Source organism: Corapipo altera, unplaced genomic scaffold, assembly GCF_003945725.1.
Source record: "Corapipo altera isolate COAL_440 unplaced genomic scaffold, ASM394572v1 327, whole genome shotgun sequence".
NCBI classification, from domain to species: Eukaryota; Metazoa; Chordata; class Aves; order Passeriformes; family Pipridae; genus Corapipo; species Corapipo altera.
Window position 1 is genome coordinate 905,755 of NW_020885004.1, and position 18,063 is coordinate 923,817.

The following is an 18,063-nucleotide window of genomic DNA, read 5'->3' on the forward strand; positions in this document are numbered from 1 at the left end:
TAATGCTGCAAATGCAGCTGTTACATGCTGCAGTCATTTGAAGTGAGGAAAGAGTTGCGCAGTCAATTTCAGGCAAGGGAGGATGAAAAGTTCCCTCTGTTTCCTCCTTTTTTTTTTTTTCTCTGATCCATTTGGAGCTGTGTAACTGTCCCTTAGGCCAGCTTAATGTTCTAGGGTGTGAAGGAGCTTTTGCCTTGATTTATCGTCTGAGTTTTTAGGTGGAGGTTGCTGAAACAACATGCTGGCAGTTACTTCACTGCCTCATTTGTGGAGACACATGAATTTGACTTTAGAGACTTGGGAAATTTAAAGAGGTTTCCTGTGGGCTTGCATTGGTTAAACAAAATGCATAGCATCCTAAGTGACACTGATACATACGGATAAGCCCCAGGGGTTCCCACAAAGCAGGAAGGTAACTCTGCCAGCCCTTTGTGTGATGCTGCAAGACTTTAAAGAGAGAAAGAATTTAAAAGCTAATTTCATAAGATCATGTTGAAATCCTCATCTAACATCAGAGAGATGATTTTCTTTTTAACTTTTTATATTGGAAGTTAGAAGATAAACAGCTTTACAAGTCAAATAATGTGGAACAATTATGAAGTCATACATGTGGTTATCCATCTGCTTCAATAGTTTTTAATATATGTTTACTATTCCATAATAGTAAATTAATTTGGCTAGAGACTCTAGTTTCCAATTAGTTAACTTCTGTCCTTCAGATAAATCCCAAGTAGGTTCTGCATTGGGACGTTTCTCCAGTGCCCACGTGTTCTTTATTCTCATGTATGTTTTTAGGATGATTCAGATGGGAAAGTTATGGTTTCTTCTTTGCATACCTGAAGTTTCTCGTAAGGCTGTGCTCAGAAAGTGCTTTCTGTCCTGGTATTTCCTTATTGTGAGAGCACACTGATTTTGGAAGACAGGCTGCGGCACACAGTTCATAAGCTTAAAATGGGTTTTGAGTAAAGAATGATTTGGAGGTAACAAGAGAGTTTGACCAACTTCTAAGAGTTGATTAGTAGAAGAGTTGGTTCCCTTCTGCTCGTAGCCAGCTCAGTTCTTACACTGGTGTTGGTGACACTAAGCTGCATTGAGAATGTCCACCTGACTGCTTGGGAATGACTGCCTTGACTGGGAAAACAGATTATAAGGAGTTTGCTTTTGCTGTGCTAAGTGCATCAGTGGTGCTTGGCAAAGAAATGTTTCAGAATCCAAATCAGTGCAAGTGTTTTTTATAAGTTTGCAAAGGAATAGGCAGAATTTCTGCTTTGCCTCCAGCAACAAAATTAATAAATTGAATCTTACTTTCTGAACTCTAACAGTGTCCTTTCCACTGCTTATTTTCTGTGTACTCAAACATGAGCATAGTCATATGGAATTTGGTAAATCTAATTTGAAAGGCACCATCTTCTAGATGAAAACCAATAACATCAAGCTGCTTCATTCTACATGGAACAACTTGCTTTTCCCGTAGGAGTTTTCCTTGCTCATTAGAGATGGAAGTCAATACCTGCGGTATGCATAAAGCAGGTTTCGCTTGTTCTCTTTCACAACTCTTTCTCCCAGTTTCCCGTGACTAAGGATACGGAGTTTCTGTACCACCGCAACACGTAACTTTTCCTCGTTGTAGCGCTGTTTCCTCGGCCACCTATGGAGAATGTGCCTGGAGCCAGCTGGGAAAGGCAGTGTCTTTCCCTGTTTGGGGAAGAGTCCCTCCGAGTCCCGGGAAGGCGACGCGCGGCGGGGCTGGAGCCGCCCGTGCCCGGCTCCGCAGGGGGCGCCCCCGGCTCGGCGGGCGGGCGGGAGGCGGGGCCGGGAGGATCGCGGGGCCGGGCCGAGCCCCCTGCGAGTGGGGGGCGAGGACACGCCGCGGGGGTGGACGCTCCGCTCGGCTCCGCCGGCGATGTAAGGGAAGGAAAGCAGCTCTTTCCCCGCCAGCCCCGGACCATGGCAGCCCCCGGTAGGTGTCGCGGCTGTCGCCCCGGGAGCCGGGCGGAGCGGCGGGGCTCGTCCGCCCGGTCCTGCCGCGCTGCCCGCGCTGTGCCCTGCGGCGGTGCGGTGCGGTGCGGGAGCGGCTGTCCCCGCTCGGTGCCGGTACTTGGGGCGTAGCGGAGCCCTGCCCGCTCCCGCCGGCGGGGCGGAGCTGCTGCGCGGCTCTGCGCGCCCCGGGCGCCCCGCTGCTGGGGAGAGGGGAAGGAGGGTCCGCTCCCCGAGGTCAGGGGAACCCCGGGGCTCTTCGGAGCAACGCTGGCTCCTTTGTTCGCTGTTTTCTTTCTACCTTGCCTTGCTTCACTTGGTTTGAGTACAGGGCAGGTGCTGGCAGAGCTGTCCTGCGTCTTAAACGCACTTCGGGTTGGCAGATCGGCGAGCTCTAAGGGAGGGTGTTCCGTAGAGGAAGCTGTCCCGGTCCGTCTTTACTGCTCATGTATTTCTCTGTGATGTTTTATAGATAAGTCAGTTCTTCCTAAATACGTCTTCATTCCCCTGCACTGCTCTTCCTTTTTGGGGGTATGACTTGGTGCCCCTTGCGATAGTGTCTCAGGATCACGAACTGAGCTAGGTTGCCATAATTGAAAATGTTTTAGCTAACATATGTGCAGGCAAAGCTACCTAGAACAGAGCTGTAAACTCAAGGGGACAAGGGATTTGGCCTGTATTGTGTAAGTCTTGCTAATACCCAGTGTGCAAGTTCCTCTTCTTGCAGGGAAGTGTATGTTTTGTCTAAAAAAGGAAAAACGTGCCATTCTCAGGGTGTGAAGTAACATTTGCGTTTCACTGGCGCGTATCTCCTTGTGATGTAAAAATAAACTAAACGGAGGCCTCAGGAGACTTGTGGGCAAAACTACTTTTCTCCTTGTAAATGGAAGGTGATTTCACAGAGACTCTTAAAAATAGAACAACTGTAGATTAACATATCATAATGCAAATCTCGTGTTCCTATCGCTGAAGTTTGGTTTGCAGAAATTTTATCTGCTTTGATTCTGCTATTTCCTCTTGCTTGTTTGCAGCACTTTATTTAAAGTGAAGGTTTTCTATTCCAGTCAAGGTAAGAAGTCTCACTAGGATGTTAATAATTATTGCAAGTGATCACTATTACTTTGCATTCCATCTATGCAAAGAAGGCATTTATTGCCTCATACATCACTTAAATACACACACTTCAGACGCTAAAATATGAAAGGTGCTGAGGACTTCTCTTAATGGCCCACCAGTAGTTTCTATCACCTCTTGGAAGTACTCTCTCTTTTAAAGAATTTTATTATTAAGACACCTTGAGTTGGGTTTTATTTATACCATAGGCAACTGCCTTTCATGAAGAGGGATTTTTATTTTGGACTGCAATATTTGTGTATCTTCCACACACGGGAATCTCAAACCAAACTGGAGCAGGCTGCATAATGCTTTTCTTATGTAGTCAGAATCAGAGGTGGCTTTTTCCTAGCAGGTGAAAATAGATTTGCTCACCACTGTATGTGATCATCTGAACTGGAGTAAAGGTTGTTTGTCTGAGTTTTTTACCTGATCTGTGGACAATGAGAAATCATGATCGATTTATGGGAGGTATGTGAAAGATGACACAGAAAAGCTGTGTATTATTACAGGCCCTGAATTTTCTTTATGGGACCTACAAGTACAGTTGAAAACTTTATAATCTGTAAATTGAAAAAGGTCAAACCCTTTGGCTTGTGGAATGAAATAGTAGATAATAACAGTCGATATTGTAAGATGTAGTCTTACCCAGAGATGATATGCCAACTTCCCGTAGTATTCTTTATCTATTTCAATGGTAATCAGAACCTTATGATGTGGCCATAAACCATTATCCCATGTGTGCTCTTAACTTGAAGACTGTCACCTTACTACTCTCAGACATAGTTTGAAGATGAGCTTGGTTTGTTTGCTTCTCAGAGAGGGACTATGAGGGCATGACACAGTCTATCACTATAGGATACTTCTATTCTTGCCATGGGCTCCAGTGATTTTTACTGAATTGTTTCATCCTCTTCCATTCTGCATGCAGTTTGTAAACTAGGGAAAGCTTTGTATTGTGTTCTTTGTCTGTTATTTAGTCTGTGGGCCTTACCCTTCTGTTAGTGTTCTTAGGCATTTGTACAATATTGGCTTGCAATCTCATCAATCTGTTATTGTTGCTGTATAATAGAGTGTGCAACTAAGCACTGAAGAGGCAGTTACAGCTGAAAAGGAGTGCAAAGGTTATGGTTTGTCACTGCAAACTGCAACAGAACTGTATCTTCATGATTTTCTATGAAATAAATAAATATGCCCTGCAATATTATTAATAGTGCTGATACTTTGTAAATGGAGGCAAAAGTAATTTTAATACCCTAAGTTTAGGAGTGCAGAAATAAGGTATTGTTAAAATTTAAACTAGATTACTCTTGAGAGCGTGAAAGATTATTGAGATAGTCAGCTGGCACAAGTCTTTCATCATCATGCTATTTTATATAGTTTTCATATATTTCTGACTTTAATTGAAAACTTCCTTCTGTTTGTTTTTCCAAAACCATCCTGTCAAAAGCATTGTCAAAGCATCTAAGGCCAAGGTTTAAGGAAATAAAATGGTTGGTTTTCACCTAGGCATTTCCCTATCTGTGTACAGTAGGCAGAGTATGCATTGTGCTTTGAACTGTGCTCTGTGAATTTTTCTGTAACTGATGTGTGAAGAATTGTGGGGAAAAAATGTTTTGTATTCTTCATTACACTTTTCCATGAGGACTGGAAAGTAGTTGGTGCTGCAAAGGGAGCAATTTGGTTCGACAAATAATAGCGGGATCCAGGAAAGTGACTCCTGTGTCATCTTTCTTTTAAAAGAGAATGTTGCAATTGAAGTTATTTCTAGATTTTTGTTTTATTTGAAGCAGTTCCAATGCTGACTAAAGCTTATTTAGCTCTGCAAGACCTACTTCCAGTATTTTTACTTATGGACATAGAGTGTTTCTTTGGCTGTAAAGGTGGAGTCAGTAATTTTATTTCTCAGTTCTCTTTTTAGGAGCACTGTTCCTCAATTTGTCATGTAAGTGTAGAAGGCCGTAGGAATTGAGGTAAGAGGGCCTGAGGAGAGCTGGCACAGCTCTGTTAAGGGGAATGGTGCACCCATAGAGCAGCATTAGTTAGGGAATCAGTACCTTTCCTAAACACTGAGTGAAGTTCCTTGCTGCTGGATGCAAAGGCTGTGCTGTTCTGGCAGGGAACCTGCAGTGAGTCTGTCAAGTTTGCATCTTTTGTGTACATATCAGAGAATGGAGGCTTTCTCAGATACTTAGTGCCACTGCAGTGCAATGCATTTTTAAAATCACTGGCTCCTCCACCCTGTCTCCAAGCACAGCTGCTTCCTTTCATTGAAGGGGTGGAGAAGGGCCTGTTGGCTAACAGGTTTAGTTGTGGAAGCTGTGCACTTTTTAAAGACGAATGATAGGATTAGGTGTTCCATTTTACAGAACATTAAAATGCCTGGGAGGCCACTACTGATTTTCCCAGAGACTAGAGGTGGGACTTCTCCCAGAGAGTGCTGGGGCAGGACTTTAGGAGCCTTGGGCACACCTCAGAGAGTCACTGTGTGGTCTCCCCATCTGTTGAGGTTGGGCTTGGCTGACCATGATGCAATGCGTGGGCTCCATTCTCAGCAGATAGTTGTGCTGTCCTTTCCCACTGTACTGCACATAAATCAGCACATGACTGTGCAAGCAGAGGTCTGTGGAACATCTCCCTTTCTGCTTGGTTGAATTCTGCTTGGTTTTCTTGTTTTTGCTCATGTGATTCCATCATCTTTGTCAGGTGGCGTTCAGCCACCATCGTGATATTTTGTCAATAGTGGTGCACTCACTGGTCTGAAAACCCTCTTTTTTTTATAGCAGTTCTGCACTCTTAATTTAAAGGTCTCAAGGTTTTGAGTTCTTTTGGCTGCTTTATGAGTTTGCTGGATTCCCTCCTTTGGGAATGCTGTCTCCTACAAGCCTCCATCTGGGGTCAGGATCTGTGTTTGCTCAGAAATGTGCAGCTGTCCTAGTGAATACTGAAGAACTGTACTGTACATGTTCTCCATAGCTAGGACATCATCCTTTCACTGCTAGAGTCTTCCCATTTATGCAGGTAACCATAACACTATTTGTTGAGCACAGAGCACATCTCCATGCTTTACTTCTCAACTGTATCACTTTTGTTGAACTACAGTTTAAAGCTGCTTACAGTTTAGGGCTGGGGTCCCTCAACCTAGACATAATTTCAGCCTTAATTTCTTAATGAAATTTCTGGAGAAGGTGGTAGAATAAAATCTTTGGAGGCTGTGCAATTTTGGTTAAATTTTTATATGCTCACTGCAAAACTGTCATCTTCAGTTCTGCTAAATTCTCTCTCTGCAGGTCATCTTTTTGGCATGCCAAATTTTAGGCATTGCCTTTGACTTTTATTAGAAAAATCTGCCTTTGCTTGCTTCTGGATGGATATGGGTTGGAAATGACACTTTTAAAGAGTCAAACTGGAATTAGAAGAAGACAATTTGCTAATAAGATTTGAAATGCCCAGCTCTGAAATCTACCATGGGACTAGAGCTGCAACCTCAAATTTGGGTAAACTTCTTCCCAGGTAAATGGGAAAATTAAATTTAGACTTAAAGGTTTTCCTGGGATTGGTGGGAGAGCACTGCATCATGTCCTGCTGGTTCAGTCTGCATCTGCTCTTCTTAGCAAGCTGGTAACACTTTTAAAAATGCTTTCGTTCCAGAGCACAGAAATGTATGAGTCTGTAGGTAGAAGCTATCTCTAGAGAATTATGGAAGAACTCAACTTTGGTGATGATATTTTGGGCTGTGTTATGACCCCACTATTGTATTTATTCTTTCCCTCTGAAGAGAGGGTTTGTCTTGCCAAAATTGTTGGGAAACCTTTGTATGACAGCTCTGGGGGAAGGACTCTAATGCAGGCTTGCAAAATGCCTGAAGGCTGAATGACAGAATTGCTGCTCTGTGAGCACTGGGGCTGGTGTACCCTAAGTTGCATGCATACTTTGCAGGCAGTTTGCTTTCTGCTGCAATGAGAGCAAATGTCTAACACCATGGAAGCCATAGTAACTTCCTGTACGCATGGTGGGACCTCATTTAAATAAAGGACTTTCTTATTTTAGGTGTGTTGTTTAGTGTATGCTCCACTTAATCATGTAATTGATCATGTAATGAGGATGGTTGCAGTTGTGTTGCACAGAGCCTCTCCTTGCCTAAAATGATTTAACTTTGTACACAAAGGTGAACTCCCCTTTTCAAGCGAGTTTGTTTTGGAGGTCTGGTTTTTGTGGTTTTTTATTTTCCATCAACATGCTTTAAATCTGTAAATCTCGACATGTAGTTTGCTTCACTTGAAACTATATAGGAAACACTCTTCTTTGTAGGAGAGTCTTTTGAGAAGCAGAAAACTACTTAAATTTTGGTGGAGTAGATGCAAGTTGGAGTTCATCCACCCTTAGAATTCCTCTGTTTATGTGAACACCTCACTTTGGATAGAACTACTGTTCTTTTGAAGTGCTTTGTAGCTTTTGACAGGAGTTATAGAGACAGAGCTGTGGGGATTTTGTTCCAAAGCTGTGGGTCAGTTCATGCTTTGAATTTAATCTTTTTTCTGTGATGATCTTGCCTCTGTACAGGAACCCCTGGAGAATATGATGTGCTGATTGTGTATGCAAGTGACGCTACTGAATGGTGTCAGTATCTCCAGAACCTCTTCCTCTTTACTCGGCACATTCGAAAGCATCGGATTCTGACCTACCAACTGGAAGGCGACTCTGCCATTTCCCCCCAGGAGCTGGACCTGTTCAGCAGAAGTCGGAGCATCATCCTTTTGCTTTCTGCAGAGCTCGTGCACAGTTTTTATCTTCCTCAAGTCCTGCAGAGCCTTCAGGAAGCTTTATGGCCCCCGTGCAAAGTAGTCAAGCTGTTCTGTGGTGTTACGGACTGTGACGACTATTCGACCTTTTTCAAGGACTGGTCTCAGTGGCAGGAACTCACAAATGATGATGAGCCTGATGCTTACCTTGCAGCTGTCAAGAAGGCTATTTCAGAAGGTAAGATGGTAGCCATGAAGTTGTGCTTTCTGGTCAGGAGTTGGAGGAGGGGATACATTGTTCTTATTTTAACACTCTTAATGTTCTTTACTGAAATAGAAAACTGAAGCACATTGTGCAACTCTTGGAAACTAGGAATTTTTACATGCAGGTTTTTCTATGCCTGGTCAATTAGTGCCTAATTCAGAAAAGTTTACCAGTGACTCACAGAGAACTTCTGAAGTTGAGATTGTCATAGGTGCCTAGTTTTGAAAGCAAATAAAAAATTAATACTTTAGCTTTAGTGTTCTGCCTCTAAATATTGTGCCCTGAAATTTATTGACCCAAATTACTGGAAAAATGTCTTCTATGTATTTAATTTAAGGAAAAGAATTATCTTTTCCTTAAGACTTACTTTTCTGTCATACCAGAACCAAAATAAGGTTGTCTAATATGTATTCTATAGCAGTGGGCCTAAAATCAGAGATGTAACCACATGGTAACAGTTTAGCTTGTTACCTATGATGGAAAGGCAGAGATTAATTTGAGAATTGCATTGATGGCCTTAAAAATAATACAACCAGTCTGAAAGTGATCACCTTGTAACTAGCACAGAAGTATTAACAGCTGGAGATTATAGAAGCCCAATGTACTCAGTTTTAATTGATTCGGAACTTTCTACTCTATAAGAGTGTGTAGTATTTCTTTCTGTTTCTCTTGAAATGAAGATGGAGAGCTCTGGGGAGTCATCCTGGTCAAGGGGTTTTTATGACATTACCATATGTAGGTTTATAGTATTCTTTGTCAGCCTCAGCAAGATTGGAATCTCGCAGTTGCATCTCGAACTAAGATTTGTTTCTGGCATAAATGAGGCAGTGCAGTCTTCTAGTGTGTCTAGTGTTTTGTGCATAAAGATGCTTTATGCTGGGATAACAAGTGCAATATCCACAATAAAAAATTTATCACTGTAAAAATAAATTGTGCAAGTCACGATCTTGGCCAAAATGGTCAAGATTGAAGATAATTTAGGGATTATGCTGTAGATGTCATTCTCAGGTAACCAGATCACAACAGATATTTCTTAGTAAATTTTAAAAATCTGCATAAACTGAAGTTTGCATTTCTCTTTCACACACCTCTAAACCATCTTGGATTCCCAAGGTATAGCCTAGGATTAAAGTAGTCTGGCTCCTTTGCTTTCAGTCTGAAAGAAAACAAAAAACAGTGGCTGAACTTTTATACTCTGAAAAATAAAATGGAACAGAGATTAAATTAGCTTTTCTGTCACTTTCTAGCAAAAGCAAAAGTTTACTTACTGTTTTTCTCCAAACTTGGAGCATGGCACCAGTGTTTTATTGATTTTTAAATATGCTATTCAAAGTTGGGAAGGTTTAAACATCTCACTGGATGTGAGTGTTAGTGGCTTTACTTAATATGTCCGAAGATTGTCAGAGTTATTTTAGGCCAGACTAGAAGTAAATTCTCATGTAGTTAAAGAGTGTGTGAGAATTCAAAGGGATGTTGATCCTGAAATCCTTTCCCAGAGCCAGCTCTCACCAGTCTCTTCAGGCTTGCTGCATTTTGAGCAGCAATTTAGTGGGCTGCCTGTCAGACATCTGTGTCAAAACTTCTTTAGGGAAAGGCTCTACAGTCTGACTTTTCTTAGTTGGACGTAGAGTCCCTCTCCAGAAGCGCTATCTGTGCTGCAAGTTAGCACGTGCTGAAAAGAACTGTGCTTTAGCTTTACTTAAATGGTGTTTTGAAGGGGAGATTGTGCTTTGGATTTTTGTTGTTGTTTTTACATAACAAAAAAAAATCAAGTTATTTTCTGTTTTCTCACTTTAATAAGCATGCACTGATCTCAAACTGACTTTAGCGAATCTAGAAAATATTTGACTGAGAGAAAAAAATAAGATAAAACCAAACTCATTTGCTCTGGAATCTACTGTAGCATGTTCCAGATAGTTTGGTACACAAAGATTCAGAATTTCTGGACTTCTGTTACTGTTATGAGAGTCCTACCTGATGAGAGCTGTCACCTGCCTGCACCATGCACAAAAGAGCAGTTGCAAAGGCAAACCATCTGGTCTCATGCTGACTCTTGTGAAGGAAGAACCTAATTAAGATGGACTACTTTCATGGCCAAAGTATTTGGATGAATGTATCAGATCCTACTTCTGTGTGGGGAAAAAAATGACTCTGTGACCTCTTCCATTTTATGATTCTACAGACCACATTTTGTGAATGGCCTCAAATGCAAATGTTTTGATGTTTCCTCTGAGGAGAAGTCAGCCCCAGGTGTACATAGTTCCCTTTTTGGGTGAAACTGTGAAAACTTTCTTCTTGTTTGGTAATAAAAAAAAAATCTGCCTTTCAGTTTGATTGCAGCCAGCCCCAGCATGAGTGACTTAAGGTACAAGTGTTTGTGACAGCAGACCTCTCCCAAAGAGAAACACAACCTATGCTCTGCTCCCAGGACTTCATTGTTGGGATTTTAGAGGAAGGCAGGGGCTCTTAGAAGGTCTTAGTTAAATCACAGCAGACTGTGAACTTTTCCTGAGAAAGGCAGCCCTCAGTTCTTACAGTGTTTAGCAGAGAAAATTTGACATTATTTGGGTCTGGGTGTCTTTCTCTGGGAAATACTTCTCTTCACGTGCGTTCACCAGTACTTCTAACAACAGTGTCAGCACACACTGAAAAACTAAGCCTGATGCTAAAATGGCTGAACTTCAGCTTCCTAATTGCTGAATCCTGAGCTAGTGGGACATGTGAGACAGGATACAGTGAGGGCAAATTCTGCTGAGGCTGCACACTGGCCCTGCTCAGGCTGTGCTGTTGCCTCTAGTACAGCTGTTGGTTGCAGTTTAGGGCATCATGGGAACATGACACCCCCAGACATCACATGCTGAAACCTATTTTAATTTTTATTAGTTTGATATGAATTCAGAAATGAGGAAGCACTCATCTAGCTTTGTTGAAAACTGTGTGCTGACACTGACTCTTGCTGTCTTGTTGATGGGATATTTTCAGTTCTACAGTTTCTCAATTCTGGCAAAATAAAGAGGGCACGAAGGTTTGCATTTGCAGGCACTCCTGTTATCTCTGGGGAAGTTTTTCAGGTTATGCAATAGCTGTGCTAAGAACATGGAAATCATAGAATTATTAAGGTTGGAAAAGATCTCTGAGATTGAGTCCAACCATTAACCCAACACTGGTAAGTCCAGTACTAAACCATGTCTGTAAACACCACACCTACAAGTTTTTTGAACACTTCTGGGAATGGTGATCCCACCATTTCCCTGGACAGCCTATTCCAATGCTTGACCACCCTTTCAGTGAAGAAATTTTTCCTGGTATCCAATCTAAACCTCCCCAGGTTCAACTTGAAGCTGTTTCCTCCTGTCCCATTGCATGTTGCCTGGGAGAAGAAATCACCCCCCACCAGTCTACAGCCTCCTTTAAGGTAGTTGTAGAGAATGGTAAGGTCTCCCCTGAGCCTCCTTTTCTGTAGATGAAACATCCTTGCTCAGGATGTCTCTGTACAGGCCAGCTTGGGTCTGGCAGGGTGTAGTCAGCAGCCACATGCAGTGACCACCCTGCTACTTCATCCCTCTTATCTGGCTTGTGATATCACACCATGCTGTGATGTGTGCAAAAAGCAGCTGGGAATCTGTGCCACACAGTCAAAGGCAGTGACCTTTCTCTTCCTCATGCATTATCAAAGCTCAGTTCACATTTCAATTGCTTTTGTTTATTTCAGCCACATACCTATGTTGTCTTGAAACATTTCAAATTTCTTACTTTAAAAGCTGATGTTTCCAAAGCATTTATTAATTCATCAGTGACTTTGAACTTGTATCCAAGCAGATTCTTGCAGGTAAAAATACAGGGAAGTCGTCATCTGCCTGACATTGCTAAGGTGATACCTGAATGTGACAGCAGCTGTGCACTGTGCTGCTGAAGGAAAAGTGCAGCCCTGGCTGTGCAGAGCTCTTGTACAGTGAAACAGGCAAGAACAGAAGATGAGTACCAGCAAACTTTTTGTGGGTCAGAAGTGGGTAAAAGGAGTTGTATGGTGAATATGGAGGACAGCGGGCAGTTAGGAGGAAGATGAGAATTTTTCTGGAGCTCTGTAGATCAGGAAGAGCTGGAATGTTACTCCACCTAGTGAGGGGCTCACTGAGAGATGCCAGAGACCGAGGCAATGAGCTTTTTTGAGAGGGAAATGGCATAACAAAAGCCGCATAAGCTGTATCATTCTCCCTCCTGTTCATGTCAAAGAATTTAATTAAATTCCTGACTTTCTTCTGTTGTGCTGATGAAACCACAAATGAAACTTGAGAGCATATCACAGAATCATTCAGGTTGGAAGGCACCTTTTGAGATTATCTAGTCTAACCTTTCTGGTCAGATAAAGCAGGTTGCCTGAGACCATGTCCAGTTGGGTTTTGGATCTCTCTGCAGGTGGGGACTCTGCAGGACTTCACAACCTCTCTGAGCAGCCTATTCCAGCATTTGACCACCCTCAAGAGTAACAAAGTGTTTTCTTGTGTTCAGATGGAACTTCTTGTGTTTTAGCTTGTGCACGTTGCCTCTTTTCCTGTCAGTGGGCACTATGGAGAAGAGTCTGTGTACCTCTTTTTCACTCTCTCCTATCTTATCAGTATAAGATCCCTCTGAGTCTTCTTTTCTGCAGGCTGAAGAGTTCTAGCTCTTGCAGCCTCTCCTCTTATGAAAGATCCTGTGGTCCCGTCATCATCTTTGTGGTCCTGTGCTGAACTCAAGCTGTAAAGATAAAGCAACCTTGTAATAGGCTACTCGGAATTCAAGGTCAGGTTGGACAGATGCATGAGGTGTTCTCAAGTGTGTCTCAGCCCAGAGGGATGAAGTTGAGGTATGCAGGAGATTCTCTTCAGCCTGACACTTCTGTAATTATTTGATTGCTAACTTTTGCTAATAGCTGCCATTTAGGACTAGAGACCTAAATTCACAAGGAATTTTTAAGTTTGGCAGGAACTGCCATTTTGTCTTTACTTCTGGCTCTTAGTGCTCTGTGGAGGAATATGTTCTGAGTAGTCATATCTCAGATAATTACGTTCAGCATTTATTTCTGCCAGCTTATTGCAGTGGCCTTGAAGACATGAGGTAGTATGCAGTCCTCCCTCCATTGTCCCCTTTTTATCCCTCTTTGAAGGGGAAAAAGTAAGTGAATTCTTAAAACTGTATTTTTCTCTGTTGTGTTGAAACAGAAGGATACGCTTCTTCGACCCTGCTCTTTGAAGAGGAACGGGTGAGGTATTAGTCAGCCCTCTGGGTGCAAATGGGAGTCCACTTTGTTATATGGGAGCTTGGCAGCCTGGCTGGTTCTCACTGCCTGTCAAGGACAGGAAACTCTGACGCCCTTGCACAGGAGTTAAGGTTGAGAGAACATGCTGGTAGCATGCATCTCATTGCAGATGCTTGTGTGAGTATAAATGACTGATGCTGGAAACACAGAGACTTCAGAGATCTGGTTAAAGCAACTGGAGAACCCTTAACTAAGTCCCCAAGTGGTACTGAAGTGAAGTGTGAGTGTCCTTATCCATCTGTAGCAAATGGGATCAAGCAGTTAAAATAATCTTCCCAGCTGCAGGATGGATGAACTGTTTGTCATCGAGGTGTTTCATAAAGTCCTAGTTTATGCACATTAAAAGCAGTACTTCATGGCTTGTCTTTCATGACAGTATAAAATTCAAGCAGTGCTAGCATAAGTGCATACAAGTTTTCTAAGCAGAGACAATAAAGTGATAGCCCCAAAATAGCAAAGTACAGGGGCTGGTGTGGTTAGGAAGTGTCAGGCTATAATAGTCTTCATGCACATCATAAATACTAATATTTCTCTGTGGCTTGTGGTTCTGATAATCTTCTCACAGGTTGCTTTACGGTAGTGTCTAAAACCAATTCTGGGTATCTGCCAATGTGAACTGCAAGGCTTTAAAACACTTGCCCAGTGACCATCACTGATCACTTTCTTTCAAGTCTGGAACAGCTGCAGTGATTTCTGAAAAATCTTTGCAGAAGTGTGTGGTCAAGCCAAAGATGCTTTACAGAGCGGGTCTGAAGAGATCCGTGAAACAGAATTCAGGTTCAAAGACCTTTGTTGGGCGCTTGGACGGTTTCTTGTTTTCAGGACTGCATTTTGTAGCATTTTCATGGCTGTTTGTTATTACCTCAGAAAATTTTTGACATGATTTTCAAAGGTGACTTGACAATAACAGTGGATCTTGAGTTTCCCAGGGGGAAGTTTCATCAGTGGCATAGGCTGACCGTAGCATGGAGTGCTGAAAAAAAGTGGTCTGCCTCATTCTCCACCTTTCATCTGTCTGGATGATTAGGTGTGGCATTGGACTACGAGCGTGGTATTCCAAGAGAGACAATTTGAAGGAGAGGGAGGGTGGGACTTCCATTTCAGTAGTAATGTGGTTTTAAATCTACTGAAACCATTTGTAGAACCACACCTTCAGTCAAACAGTGATCTCCTCATTGAATGTTTCCAAAGCAGCTACCCAGCTCTCTATGGTGGAATTCCAGCTTTGAAGGCTTTTACAGGGAATGTGTTTTCTGTCATTCGAGTGTTACACATTCTGCTTAAACTGAAGCAAGGAGATATGACAAGAGGAGATACTGAATTGGCAAGTTGGATGTTCGTGTTTCTTATCTGTGGCTGCTCAGGAAAACTTGAATCAGTGGTGGATGTAATGTGATTCTTGGCACTCCCAAAAGTCATGCATACGCTTTGTCAGTATCTGTTGTCTCCTTCTGGCATAGGTGATGGAAATGAACTATTCCAGCCTCTCTTTCTTGAGATTTTGGTGATGTACTCAGTGTGTGTTGTTTGGGTGGCCAGAAGCCTGCTTCCTCCTCAGAAACTCTTTCCTGCCTCTGTCCTGTGTACCCCAGCTAGTTCTTTAGGTTTATACACATAATCCTGTCACAAATTGACCACTAGACTTGTGAGACCCTCAGCAGAACTTTACGTAGTAAAATATACCTTATTTCCTGATGGAGAAGAGAAATAGTTTATTGTAGTTTCCATCTTTACACGACATATGAAACATGACCATGTTCTTTGTAGAACTGAAAATCTGTTTGTAGGTGCTGTGCTGCTGTTTGGGATGAGGGGTTTGGAGAGAAGGGGAAGTTTTACGAAGTCTTACATTTTCCTGTGTTTTGTTCTTCTCAATTGCTGCTTTTCTGCTGTTTCTCTCCATTCTGTTGAAAGGGGAAATGTTGCTAAAGTATAACCCAGTTTTGAGGGCTTATCACAAGATGTTTCACTCATGAGCGTTTATCTCCTTGATAAAGAGGTTAGCATGATGAAAGATAACTTTCCCTACTTTCCCTGACTTTGTTTTTGGGGGGTGCTCTGCCTTCTTCTTGCAAATGCAGCTGGCGTTGCTCTGGGAGACTAGGTCCTTGTTAGCATTTGGAAAAGGAGACTGGCCAATTGCAAGCTTCAAGTAAAAGCAGAAGCTCTCTTTGAGTTTCCTTCCATCTTGCTCTGGGCATACTGGGGTGAAGTCTGAGGCCTTGTGAGAGGTAGTTGTCTCACCTGGTCGATGGACAGAATGGGAAGTGTTCACAGATGCCAGCTGGGAGTTGGTCCACACAGGCAGAACTTAGAGACACACTGTTGCCCAGTTGTGCCATTTGCATTACTGTCTGGATGACAGAGTGATCTGGACAGACTGCTGACTCCTTCCAAGCATTCACGTGTCCCATGGTGTAAGGGCTGACTTGTGAAAAACCACAGCTGCTGGCTCCATGCCGATAGCCTGCCAGCTTAGCCAGGAGGAAATGGATGACAGAGCGAGCTGTGCGGGCTCTACAGCAGCAGGCCAAAATAACTGGCTGCTTCGTGTTAGCTTCTAAAAGTGCTAAATGGCTCTTGAAACGCATGTCCATGCCTCCATTTTCCCTGGGTTTTTCTCTGGGGTGAGTTTCTGCAGGGCAGCTGTGCAGGGAGCTCCGCAGAGCGGGCAAAAAGGGCGTGGGGCTGCTCTCTGCAGCTCAGCCACTGACACTTCCCGGAGGGGGGCATGTTCTTCAAGGGGAAATGTGGTTAGGTTTCTTGGACCGCATCTCCTCCGCTTGCTGCTTGTTCTCACAAGTATTTCACAGACTGTCAAGTGAGGCCTGAGGTAGCCTCCATTTAAAGGGGAACAGAAAGGCAGAGCCACGAGCTGTTGACCTACAGCACCTGCTCATGGAGAAGCTCAATTCAGGTATTCACTTACCTTTCTAATAAGTCTGTTGATCTCCTCAGTGATGGCCTCTCCAACATGGGTATTATTGTAATAGTATAATTGCTGAATCTGTATATGCAAATAGGTTGTGATTACTCAAGTGTCTTATTGAGTGGGAAGCCTGATCTAACAATGCTTTAGAGTATGGATATTAGTGAATGTAATGGGATGGTTTCCTCTTCCAATTCTTGCAGGTTCATGAGTCAGTCAGTAGTACGTGATTGGAATTTGCAAGATGAATCATAGGATCATTTCACTGCTTTTGTGGGAATTTGGTACTTTGCAATTTCAGTATTTTCTGAATGAAGAAACAGATGAGTAATTCATACCCGAAACTCAGAATGCCTGTTCCTTCATCTGTTAATCCAATTACTGATTAACATTGCTTGTTTCTTCCTGTATTACCTAACAGCTCTGTGCTCACATATGACCTCTGGGTAGCCACCTCTGTTACAAGAATGCGGAAGTGCAGGACAGGGTCAGGCAGTGCCAGAACTTCCTAAAAGCTCTAGTTATTCTTTATCTGTTAATTTGTTTCTAGTATCAAATAACATCATTAAAGCAGAGAGACGAGGGGCTTGTTCTCTCCTTGCCCCCTGTATTATCTGTGCTTACTGTAGATGTTGTAGCTGAGATCCACAGTTTTAGGTTTAATTTTTCTCTGAAAAGGACCACGTTGGCCAAATGAGGTAAAAATTACCACACTGATGGTTCCATATCAGGTTGGGGATGATACCCTGAGGATCAGGATGCTGGCAAGTGTCCATTTGTGCATATGTTGCAGGAACATAAATGTTTTGTTGTAATTTGGTCATCACTCGCTCTCTCATCTGCTGTGAGTTTAGTCGTTCTGATTTAGTCATATTGGAAGAAACCAACAGCAATTACAGAGAGACTATTCTAATAATAGTTGCCTCTTCTCCTCCCCAAAATACATGACATCTTGCTCTGCATATGCCAAATATCTGATGTGATAACTATCATGTAAGGGAAGATGTAAGGACCAGTGCTGTATTTTCTCCTGTGTGCAGCTGGGCAGCCTGGCATTCCCAGGTGGGAGTAGTGCATGTTTCTCTCAGAGAACGGTTCCCAAAATGTGTGTGGCTCTTGCAGCTGATGACTTTGAACAGTATAGATTAAAATATTGAGTTAAGGAGTATAAAGCCTTAGTTCATTTTCTCCAATACTTGGTACCACTGTTTAAAAATCTGAAACACCACGTTCAGTACAGCCTTTAGCCTTGTGTCAAAGTAGTTGTTTAGTCAAATCTTCAGACTTGCGTTGGTGCAGTATTAAAATCCATTTGCTAAATTACATGCATTGTTTTAGGTTTGTTTAAGAAATGTCAATATTAGTGGTGATGCCTTACTTGAACTTTAGAGCTGTAAATTTTTGGCTCAATTCTTTCTACAGCAAACATTAAGGCAGCAATCTGCTTGTACTCATGTGAGTAGGCTTAGTTGCTATGTGGAGAGTTTCACATACTTAAAATGTGTGTGCACCACTGTTTGTGACAAAAATTTCAACTGAATGATTTGCTAAAGTTTTGTGGCTTAAAACTTGTCTCCAGAAAGCCAAGTTGATTTATTGTAAGTCCTAAAATCCCATTTAAATGTATAGAATATATATATTAAAAAAAAAAAAAGTGTGTGACAAAGAATTTCAAATATCTTAAGTCTTTGATAATAATAATAATAATAATAATAATAATAATAATAATAATAATAAT

The 18,063-nt window shown here is 42.3% G+C and overlaps 1 protein-coding gene across 5 annotated transcripts in view; it reads left to right on the top strand.

The window, feature by feature from the left end:
- The window catches only part of PIK3AP1 (phosphoinositide-3-kinase adaptor protein 1), a 44,738-nt gene that overhangs the window by 2,616 nt on the left and 24,059 nt on the right, over nt 1-18,063 (top strand). For 3 of the 5 annotated variants that reach the window (XM_027667255.1, XM_027667256.1, XM_027667257.1), the window contains exon 2: nt 7,654-8,070. Coding sequence is in view for 2 of the 5 variants with exons in the window: in XM_027667253.1 (XP_027523054.1) it covers nt 1,948-1,960; nt 7,654-8,070 (430 nt within the window). In the remaining 3 variants the exon portion in view is untranslated. Of the gene's footprint in view, nt 1-1,849; nt 1,961-7,653; nt 8,071-16,227; nt 16,314-18,063 lie in introns of those variants that run through there. The other 2 variants (XM_027667253.1, XM_027667254.1) reach the window with 2 other exon arrangements.